General features: G+C 48.0%; 1 protein-coding gene across 4 annotated transcripts; it reads right to left on the bottom strand.

Annotated features, from left to right (window-relative positions):
• Nucleotides 1–2,184: 2,184 nt before the first annotated feature.
• CD24 (CD24 molecule) lies at nucleotides 2,185–8,355 on the bottom strand. Of its 4 annotated transcripts, none has more exons than XM_025383204.1 (3): nucleotides 7,712–7,970; nucleotides 6,917–7,093; nucleotides 2,185–4,175 (listed from the first exon to the last, which is right to left on the bottom strand). In XM_025383204.1, the coding sequence occupies exons 2-3, from the start codon at nucleotides 6,983–6,985 to the stop codon at nucleotides 4,008–4,010; spliced, it is 237 nt and encodes a 78-aa protein (XP_025238989.1). In that variant the 5' UTR covers nucleotides 6,986–7,093; nucleotides 7,712–7,970; the 3' UTR covers nucleotides 2,185–4,007. The 4 variants fall into 4 exon arrangements, with proteins under 4 accessions (XP_025238989.1, XP_025238988.1, XP_025238987.1 ...); XM_025383203.1 differs by having other exon boundaries at nucleotides 7,476–7,808; XM_025383202.1 differs by lacking the exons at nucleotides 6,917–7,093; nucleotides 7,712–7,970 and adding an exon at nucleotides 6,004–6,709.
• Between the last annotated feature and the right edge of the window lie 2,826 nt (nucleotides 8,356–11,181).

The following is an 11,181-nucleotide window of genomic DNA, read 5'->3' on the forward strand; positions in this document are numbered from 1 at the left end:
GCTGAGGCAGGAGAATGGCTTGAACTCTGTAGGCGGAGGTTGCGGTGAGCCGACATTGTGCCACTGCACTCCAGCCTGGGCAACGAGAGTGAAACTCCATTTCAAGAAAAAAAAAAGGCAAAGAAGGGAGTTACTGTACTATTGAAGTGATTAATTCTGATTACCATGGGGAAATTGGGTTGCTACTATACAGTGGAAGTTAAGGAAAAGTATGTTTGAAATACAGATGCCTTAGGGCATCTCTTAGTACTACTATGGCCTGTCACTAAAGTCAGTGGGAGGCCAGGCACAGTGGCTCACGCCTGTAATCCTAGCACTTTGGGAGGCTGAGGCACGGAGATTACTTGAAGTCAGGAGTTTGAGACCAGCCTGGCCTACATGGTAAAACCCTGTCTCTTAGCTGAGCATGGTGGTGCATGCCTGTAGTCCCAGCTACTTGGGAGGCTGAGGCACGAGAATTGCTTTAACCCAAAAGGTGGAGGTTGCAGTGAGCTGAGATCATGCCACTTCGTTCCAGCCTGGGCGACAAAGCAAGACTCTGTCTCCAAAAATAAAATAAAATACAATCAATGGGAAACCACAATAAAATTCAGGCAAAGATTTGGTTCACCTTGCCAGGCTTAGAAGCATGACCAGCTGAGATGTTTACTGACAGCCAAGTTAATACGGAATCGATAATGGAAGAAGGTAACTGCAAAACCAGCTACAGCCACATGACCCATTGTAGAAATGAGAATTGTAATAGTTATATTTCTTCCTCATGTTTCTGTGTGTGTGTATATATAGGTACACATAGATGATACATAGATAGATAGATAGATAGATAGATAGATAGATAGATAGATAGATACCTAGATCATCTAAGGGGGTCTTATTCCATCAATTGAAAGACCCTAAAAGCAGAACTGAAGTTCATTGAAGAAAGTGTACTTGCAAGACCAGGCGCGGTGACTCATGTCTGTAATTCCAGCACCTGGAGGCCAAGGCAGGTGGATCACCTGAGGTCGGGAGTTCCAGACCAGCCTGACCAATATGGAGAAACCCCGTCTCTACTAAAAACTACAAAATTAGTCAGATGTGGTGGCGCATGCCTATAATCCCAGCTACTCAGGAGGCTGAGGCAGGAGAATCGCTTGATCCCAGGAGGCAGAGGTTGCAATGAGCCAAGATGGTGACATTGCACTCCAACCTGGGGAACAAAAGCGAAACTCCGTTTCAAAAAAGAAGGAAAGGAAAGGAGAGGAGAGGAGAGGGGAGGGGAGGGGAAAGAAAGGGAAACAAAGAAGAAAAGAAGGGAGGGAGGGAGGGAAGGAGGGAGGAAGGAAGGAAGGAAACTTGTAGACTACAACTTCCACATACTCCCAAGTTCCAGCCTGCCTTTCCAGGTTGTCCCTCAGTCACCTCGGAACACACTTGAAGGGCCTCAGAGGAACTCAGGGGCGTGAAAGGAGCATATGGAAGTGACAATTTAGATGACCAAAGAGGGCCAAGCATGGTGGCTTGTAATCCCAGCACTTTGGGAGGCCTGTGATCCCACTACTTTGGGAGGCCAACGCAGGAGGATCACTTGAGCCCAGAAGTACAAGACCAGCCTGGACAACATAGTAAGACCCATCTCATAAATTAGACAGACAGATGATAGATAGGTAGGTAGGTAGGTAGGTAGATAGACAGATAACCAAAAGGATCTGTGGACCTGTAGATAGGGGAAAAATTGCTGCAGGGTCGTGGACTTGGCACATGCTGTTCCTTCTACCAGGGAATTTTCCTCAGATCCTCCTACAATTGTCTTGCCATTTGGATCTCAGTTTAAATGTCCAAGATCACACCACTGCACTCCAGCCTGGGTGACACAGTAAAACTTTGTCTCAAAAAAAAAAAAAGGAAAGAAAAAGAAAAATACTGAGGTATATCCCTATGGTTTAAATTAACAGACTTGGGGCCAGGAGTGGTGGCTCATGCCTGTAATCCTAACACTTTGGGATCCTAACACAAGACGGGAAGATCACTAGAGCCCAGGAGTTCGTGACCAGCCTGGACAACATGGTGAAACCCTGTCTCTCCAAAAATAAAAAATAAAAAATCCCAAAAATTTGTTAATTATTTTTAAAAATTTTAGCAGGCTCATAGAACCATGATTACCCACAAAGTATTCCTCATACTGGAAAAACTTAAAATGCAAGATTGCTCTTTCAGCCATTTCTTTCTTTTTATTTACAGTTTGTGTTCAATGCAAATCAATTCCATAACATAAGAATTTACTATGAATCAAAGCATAAATACACAAACACAATATACAATCCAAAATAGATGTACAGCATTCTGGAACAAAGCAGAAGAGTGTTCATTCACACACACAGTAGCTTCAGATGTGTTCAATCTGTTTGTTTCCATGTAGTTTTCTAAAGATGGAAAAAAATGACTTTGGTCATCAAGACTACTGTGGCCATATTAGATTCCTGGAACATCTAAGCATCAGTGTGTGACCATGCGAACAAAAGACTTCGGGAAGTGTCTATTTTTAAAAAGATTTCTGTGTGTTGAGGCAGTTGTAAAATATTTACTGCAGAATCAAGCCCACTTTTAGGCTTAGGATCAGGTTCTAACTATCTAAAAATATTGACTGATAACAAAAAGTGTTCCAAATGTGGCTATTCTGATCCATAACTGTTTAAAGAAAAAAAAGTATATACAGAAAGAGTATAAAAGTTTTTGTGAATTTAATGCAAATTAGCTTCCAGTCTTCACTTCCCAAATACTTGATTTACGGTTTTGATTCCTTTACATTTTTGCCTTTTTAATTTCAAGATTTGCAATTTTGCCTTCAAAACAGATCATTTTTTTAAATTGTAAAAAGTATTCAACATATGCAGATATAAAAAGCATTTTGACAGCTGGGCGCGGGGGCTCAAGCCTATAATCCCAGCACTTTGGGAGACCAAGCCAGGCGGATCACCTGAGGTCAGGAGTTCGAAACCAGCCTGGGCAACATGGTGAAACCCTTTCTCTAGTAAAATTACAAAAATTAGCCAGGCATGGTGGTAGGTGCCTGTAATCCCAGCTACTTGGGAGGCTGAGGCAGGAGAATCGCTTGAGCCCAGGAGGCAGAGGGTGCACTGAGCTGAGATCGCACCACTGCACTCCAGCCTGGGCGACAAAGTGAGACTCCATCTAAAAAATAATAATAATAATAAAAAGTATTTTGAAATTAATTGCAGTCAATGGAATTCTACTCTTTGGAATCTGTTTAGCTAAATGAATGTAGTGCTCTTGTTGAATGGAAATAGGTGATAGGAAATGCCTACCATTTGACTCTTTATGGATAATCAAGAGTTGCTCAGAATGCCTGGACCTGGGGGTAGATTCTCATTCATCATTGCCCTGGCACATGTCAATTACTACGTAAAAAGTCAAATACAATGTCAAATCCAAAGCCTCAAGAGGAAAGTGAGTTCAGTTCCCAAGAGAACAGCGATAGCTCAACTTCATCTAGAGTATATCAGCATTAAATTAGTGCTGTCGAAACAATACATTGAGGAATTACAGTAACACCTGGAAGTTCCTTCTAATGTACATATAAATAGAATCATGGAAGCTTTTTATATTACCTGTTTTATGACCTTATAGAATTAATGAACCAAATGAAAACTGAATCTCCATTCCACAATCACATCCTTTATTACTATTCTTATTTTCAAGGTAGAATTAAGTGTCCATATTTCTTAAACCACATTCAAGGAAATCATGTCTTAAGCTATTTTGGATGTTGCCTCTCCTTCATCTTGTACATGAAACACCAGCAGATTTAACATTGGCATCTATCATCTAGTCAAACCTCTCACATGTTCTTCAAGCAGATCAAATTTGGGATTCTCAACATTTTCTGCGTCAATAAAAGGTGTGGAATTAGTAGATTCAATGAAGACCTGTTTTTCCTTGCCAAGACGCCATTTGGATTGGGTTTAGAAGATGGGGAAGTTTAGAAGATGTTTCTTGGCCTGAGTCTCTTAACAGTAGAGATGTAGAAGAGAGAGTGAGACCACGAAGAGACTGGCTGTTGACTGCAGGGCACCACCAACCGCCTTGGTGGTGGTATTAGCTGGATTTGGGGTAGTCGAAGTATTCGGGGAGGAGGTACTTGAAAGTGGTGTAAAAGTCGTTGCAGTGGAATACATCTAAAATACATAAAAAGTTACATGGATAAATTTCCACATCACAGCTACCTCCGCATACTCTAATATAAAATTAAAGTAGGTGATATATTCTTAGATTGCTCTCTTACCATTGTTCTCTTACCCAACACATCATTAAATTCTAAATTCTTGCTCAGCCCACCAAGGTCATTCTCTTTAGTTTCAAAACAAACTACCTAGAGATGCTTCAAAAATGCCAAGTGGCAACAAGAACAAAAAAGTTATTCAATAACTATAACTCCTGTTTTTATTTCTTTGCAAAGGAAAAAAGGACCAAGTTAACTAATTCGGTTTCCGAGATTATATTGACTTAATGGCATTGCAATAAGGTCTATTTTCGCAGAAAGGGAGAGATTTTAAAGTTGCACAAAAAAATGGGGATTTTTAAATATTGTAACTGAGACTTACGGAACTAGAATTAACTGGGTCAGTGTCTATCCTGGATTTGCTAGGTAACTTTCACATACTCATTTAATACAGCCTTGGAAATTTAGCCTTTTCCTTAAGGGGGGAACTGCAGTCTTATCTTCTCCCTCGAAATTTGAAATAATTCTTCTAAAAAATGGCCACAATATTTGTGTTAAATTGAAAGAGAAAATGAGTATTTCCTTTAAGGCAGAATGACTTCAAGAAAACACCATGAGGTCGGAACGATTTCACAAAAGACAAGGAGAGGGTATGGTGTTAAGTTTCACCAGCAGCAGCCTCACTGGTCACTAAGCTCAGTGCTGTGGCCAAGAACCAAGGTTCTCCCAGTGTCCCAGCGTCTGAGTGGCATCATTCACCACTGATTTTTCAAGCCACGAAATGCACAGTCCAGTAGGGCACGTGATAATCTCTCTTTTGTCATGGAACAAAGGCAGATCGGAGTTTTCAGCCCTCACTGCAAGGGAGGGTTTACAAGGGCTTCTGATTACAGGCGGGAGGGAGGACGTGGCACCAGGCAAGAGTCTGGGCCCCATGTACATTTGGCTGCCTATTAATCCAAAGATAAAGCCCTCCTACATCAGCACCAGCTCCTTTTGTTGTAAAATCCATAAGGTCATTAAACAAATATTGACTAAAGAAATGTACAAATTCATCCAAAATAGATTAGTGACAACAACAAAAAAATCTGTATCAAGTCCAATTTATTTATTGGGCACCTACTGTGTGCAAGATTTAGTGTGTCCCATCAGGAAACGGCACTCCCAATAAAGAAAAGCATTAATATGGTAATTTACTTAAAACAGGGTGCCTGTTTTGGACACCTTGTTTGGGATCCCTGAAAGTAACCTGTTCTTTATTCATACAATTAGTTTTAGTGCAGCAGGTGATATTTTCTTTTTAAAACCCGGTGTATCAATCTGAGGATCTAAAGATCCTCTACACCAACAAAAATTTATTAAACTGACACTAAACAAAATTTTCTCTCCCAAGCTAGATTTATTCGCATTATTAAAACTTCTCACTTACAATGTTGGAGGAAAAAATCTGGTCGGAGAGAAGATGGGGCGGGGAGTAGAGGGGGCCGGTTTCTCGCGGCCGCGCCCCTCCCCCATCAAAGAATTGAGGAGGGCTCGGGAGCGCAGCGGACTGGGAGGAAGACAATAGGGTACGGTTACCCGGCCCGCGGTGGGGAAGAGCGCTCCACATTTTCAGGCTGCACTCCCAGGTGAGCCTAGACGTTCGATGTCCGGGGACGGAGGGCCCAGCGCGCCCAACTTTTGGGGGAGAATTCCCAGAGACAGTTCTCTATTAACCCCAACCGAAGGCGCTGGAGAGCCGTCACTCCCATCCCCCAAACCCGAACTCCCCCGGACAAACGTACCTTCTTAGCCCCTGCCCCCGCTAGGGTCTCCCAGGCCCAGCCCCCGGTCTCCCTCGCCGGCACCGTGCATCCATCCACCCACGAGGCAGCGCTGCGCGGTCCCCGGTACCAGCACCCGAGGCGAGATTCCCCGGATAGAGGGTCTAGGGAGAAGGCGCTGGTAGCGGCGACCCGGACAAAGCCTGGCGGGGACTCGGGACAGAATCGTCCCACCATGCCGCCTCCCCAGAACTAGCCAATCTGGGCTAAAATAACATGGGGATCCTAAGATGACAAGCAATGGACGTGAAAGATTGCCTCGCAGAGAGCGCAGCGTCAGGAGAGGGTCCCCGCCTCGGCTCCAGCGCCGAACCTCCCGGGACTGGGATTTAAAAAGAGCCGGATAGCCGTAGCTTCTCCGGGATCCCCAGTCCAACTCCGAGGGTGGAGGATGGGCGTAAGCCGCCCTCCCCGAAAGGGACGTCGCCTCTCTTTGTGTAGAGCTCGGGGAGCGCGAAGACACTCGTAGGGGGAAGCGGGTCCTCAGGGGACCCAGGGACGACGTCGCCCGGGAGCCTGAGCTCTCCAGGCGCTAATCCCTACGGGCACCTCGGGCCTCTGGGTGAAAGTGGCAAGCAGGCACCTGGCCGCCTGGGAAGGGACAGCGTGGAACCTGGGGTGGGGCAGAGTCCTCTCAGCCCGCGCGCGGAGCTGCATTGTTCCCAGGGCCGTGGGAGGGGAGGGGGCAGCAAGCAAGGGAGTGGAAAAATGGGGTCCACATGGCCCTCTACCCTGGTCAGCTAAGCAAGATTCTCTCCCAGTCCCTGTCCGTGGCCCGAAGTAGGGGCGCAGGACGGCCCCCCGGGACCTGGTCCATCTCCCCCGCCCCCACCCCGGGCACGGCCCTGAGCCCCGCCGGGCGCCAGGGCCTCACCTGCGTGGGTAGGAGCAGTGCCAGCAGCAGCAGCCCCAGCCCGAGTCTGGCCACCATTTCTCTGCCCATGTCCCCTCCGTCGGTGCGCTGCGCGTCTCGCTGGATGCCGGGTGCCTGATGAACCTCTGGCTCCGGGCGGGCGCAGGAAAGGTGGGGAGCGCGGCGAGCCGGCGGGACCTTATATACCAGGACAGCCACAATAGCCGTGACGTGGCGCCGCCCGCCCACCCCGGCTCCCCTCCGCCGCCGCCCGCCGCCTCCCAGCCTTCCCCGCCCTGCTCTGGGCTCCCCAGCGCCCCCTCCCCCGCCGCCGCCACCGCCACCGCCGCCGCCGGTCCGGCCCGCGAGGGAGCTCCCCGGGCGGGCGCCGCCGCAGGTGGGCGGGCGCCGCCGGCTGCTGTTACCCGGCTGGTTTCCCCGCGCCGGCTGCGGGCGGCGGGCAGGCTGGCACAGGTGCCCAGCGACTCCACACAGGACCCGGGGCACACACGCGAGCCACACACGCCGCGCTGGGGGCCGGGCCCAAGTTTCCTTTGTTTCCCGGGACCTGCCATCTTACCCCCCAAAAGAAAAGTCCGCGCGTCCGCCGCGGCGGGGCAGCAGCTGGTCCTGGAGCAAGTGCGTTGCCACCCAGACTGCAAAATGTGCCCCGGAGACCCGAGAGGGGCTGCGAATTCCAGTGCGACCCGCGTGGGGGGCGGGCGCCGGGGCTCCTCGGGCGGGGTTATCTCTCGGCCCGCCGCAGAGGAAAGGGGAACGCAGCGGGCGTGGCGGGGACGCGGGCCGGACACTCACCCTGGCAGACTGGACCCGGGCGCCGCCTAGCGCGAACCCTTCCCTGCTGGTCGGCGGGGCTCGCAGGCGGTGCCCGGGTCCGGAGCGATCTGCGCGCTCGGCCCCGCGGCCGCGCCCTCCCCGAAGCCCTTGCTTTGTTTTGTGAGCGCCTCGTGTCAGGCAGGCGCAGCGAGCTCACGGGGGCGTCCCGGGTCCGCATCCTCCCGGGAGCTGGGGAGCCTCTCGCTGGGCGCGGACCCGCTGCCGGACGCTGCAAACTACAGGGTTTCGGTCCCCCCGGCTCCTGCCTGCGGCGGGCTAGGAGGAGACGGCCCACCCTGAGGGGATCCCCTCCGCGGCCCTGAAGCCCCCACCGCCCACCCCGAGCGGCTCTGCTCCCTGGTTCTACTCAGGGGGCAGGAGCCTCCCCTCCTGGCGGTACCACTACAATTCACCGTCCCTCTCGAATTCCTGGGGATACACTTTTTCGGTCTCTGTTGCCCGTCATTCGTTTAAAGAGCAAAACCGTTCGGGTTAAAGGCATTTACTTATCCGTAGTTGCCATTAGGCAATTTAATGAACTGGCACAAAGAGGAGATTCGTCATCACTCTTTAGATTTTGGTGGAATACCTTTTTCCTATCCATCTTGTGAAAACTTTCAAGTACACAATAAAAGTTGAAGTAATTTTACTGGTGGAGTATTTTGAGTTTAAATTTTAATTGCAAGACTTAATCTTTTTATTGAAGGTTTAGCCCAAGTGTTTTTCAATCTTTAAAGCAAACAGCAGAGACCAAACCTAGTATGGTTAAAAATTTGTTTAAATTTCACTGTTGCAGAACACTCTCGTTAGTATTTTTGGTTCAATTTTTAATTGCAAGACTTGATCTTTTTATTTAAGGTTTAGCCCAAGCATTTTTCAGTCTTTAAAGCAAACCACAGAGTAGGAAGATTCTAAATTTGTTTAAATTTCACTTTTTCAGAACAGTCTCAAAACAAAGTAAGTTTCAGGGAAGCAAAGCGATAATGAAATCTGCAATGGGTCTGTTGACTGAATAGTGACTGAATCGGTTTGTGCCTTGAAGGTCAGTCACTTTAGCTCAGTAACTTTCCAAGCACGTTTAAGATGTGCTTGGGAACACAAGAATTTCTGTCGAGCACAAGTGGACTTTCCTGTTTAACAGTGTACCACATTATATAGAAATACTTTGGCCGGGCGTGGTGGCTCACGCCTGTAATTCCAGCAGTTTAGGAGGCTGAGGCTGGCGGATCACCTGAGGTCAGGAGTTCGAGACAAACCTGACCAACATGATGAAACCCTGTCTCTACTAAAAATACAAAATTAGCCATGCATGGTTGCTCATACCTTGTAATCCCAGCTACTTGGGAGGCTGAGGCAGGAGAATAGCTTGAACCTGAGAGGTGGAGGTTGCAGTGAGCAGAGATCAGGCCATTGCACTCCAGCCTGGGCAACAAGAGTAAAACTCTGAATGAATGAAAGAAAGAGAGAGAGAGGAAGGGAGGGAGGGAAGGAGAGAGGGAGGGGAGGGAAGGAAGAAAAAGAAAAGGAAGAAAGAAAGAATAAATACTCTGGTCCAGCTTCTCCATTCCTTTTCCGGGTGAAAATATGGACTGTTTGTGACTCAGGAGTGCCGGGTTCCAAGGCAGGGAATATAGTATGTCCTCCACAAGCTGCTTGTTGAACTAACTGGTGGTATTCCTAGAATAAGACAGCCTCTAAAGACCGACTGCCAGAGTTCAAACCGTGGCTCTGCTAATTTTGCTGGAGACAAAAAGCCTCAGTTCCTTCATCTATAAAATGGAGATAATAACATCATTAGTAATTAGTTATTAAAGAGTTATTGTATATGTAAATATTAGAATACTGCCTGCCTCAGAGTAGTAGCTCTCACTTAATATTTACTCTTCCACTGAAGGTGCCAGGAACCAGAAGGTAATTACCTTCTCTGCCTCTGTGTAATACGTGAAAGAATATCAGTCTCCAAATAATTCCCAAAACTGGCAAGGCACTTGGGATCTGTGCTTTGTGAACCATTTCATCACCAGCTAATGAGACTGGATAATTCACAGAGCAAAGCCCTTCACCTCTGCCCAGGAGCTCCCCCTGGGCATCCTACTGGAGGTGTTGCCCAGGTCTTTGACAACTGGAGGCCCAACCCAGGTAAGAAACTTCTCTACAGGTCTCCACCCTACCCTGTTTCCTGTACAGCTAGAAACTCAAGAAAACTGCCTGATTTTTCCTTTGCAGTTCTTTTGGTTTGTGATTCTTTCTTCCTATTATTCATCCGCTTCTCCTGGTTTTTCGTAGTTTTTTTGCTAATAAAAACTGAGTCATGGCTGGGCGCGGTGGCTCACGCCTATAATCCCAGCACTTTGGGAGGCCGAGGTGGGCAGATCACACGGTCAGGAGATCGAGACCATCCTAGCTAACATGATGAAACCCTGTCTCTACTAAAAATACAAAAAATTAGCTGGGCATGGTGGCACACACCTGTAGTCCCAGTTACTCAGGAGGCAGAGAGGTAGGAGAATCGCTTGAACCCAGGAGGCAGAGGTTGCAGTGAGCCGAGATTGCGCCACTGTACTTCAGCCTGGGCAACAGAGGGAGACTCTGTCTCAAAAAAAAAACTTAGCCAGTAATAACTCATGCCGCTAAACCAAATTGAGACTCTTACCAGTTATCCTGAACTTTTCATTGAGACACATGGCCAATTTCCATTTTGTAGAGAAAGTGTGGCATAGAATGATTTTGAAACAGATTGATTGCATAAATTGATGTATGTGTGGAAAGTTATAACTTTCAGTTTTCATAGCTTTCATGAGATAGTATGAAAAACTCCCTCATTTGATGCTGGTTCTCTTCTGAGGAATACTGAGGGAGGAGCAATGCTTACAATTTCTTTTTTTTTTTTTTTTATTTTGGAGACAAAGTCTCGCTCTTGTTTCCCAGGCTGTAGTGCAGTGGCACAAACTTGGCTCACTGCAGCCTCTGTCTCCCGGGTTCAAGCGATTCTCCTGCCTCAGCCTCCTGAGTAGCTGGGATTACAGGCACCTCCCACCACGCCTGGCTAATTTTTGCATTTTTTTAGTAGAGACGGAGTTTCACCATGTTGGCCAGGCTGGTCTCGAACTTCTGGCCTCAGGTGATCCGCCTGCCTCAGCCTCCCAAAGTGCTGGGATTACATGCGTGAGCCACCGTGCCTGGACAATGCCTACAATTTCTAAGTGCAGACCTCAGACCAGACTGGCATAGCACATGGTAGATTCTCGGGTCAGACCTGGATTTGAATCCTGCACCACCACTTTCTCTTTTTTTTTTCAGACAGGGTCTCACTCCGTTACCCAGGATGGAGTGCAGTGGCTCACTGCAACCTTCACCTCCCTGGTTCAAGCCATTCTCCTGCCTTAGCCTCCCAAGAGGCTATGTCTTGTCTACCCAATACCCACTGCACCTGGCATGCAATCAGTATT

Source organism: Theropithecus gelada, chromosome 4 (assembly GCF_003255815.1).
Source record: "Theropithecus gelada isolate Dixy chromosome 4, Tgel_1.0, whole genome shotgun sequence".
NCBI lineage: Eukaryota > Metazoa > Chordata > Mammalia > Primates > Cercopithecidae > Theropithecus > Theropithecus gelada.

Coding starts and splice junctions, on each gene's coding strand:
- CD24 (XM_025383200.1), bottom strand. CDS start 7,910: ATGCGGACCCGGGACGCCCCCGTGAGCTCGCTGCGCCTGCCTGACACG. Junction 7,094..7,711: donor CCCGGGTCCAGTCTGCCAGG/GTGAGTGTCCGG, acceptor CTGGTATATAAG/GTCCCGCCGGCTCGCCGCGC.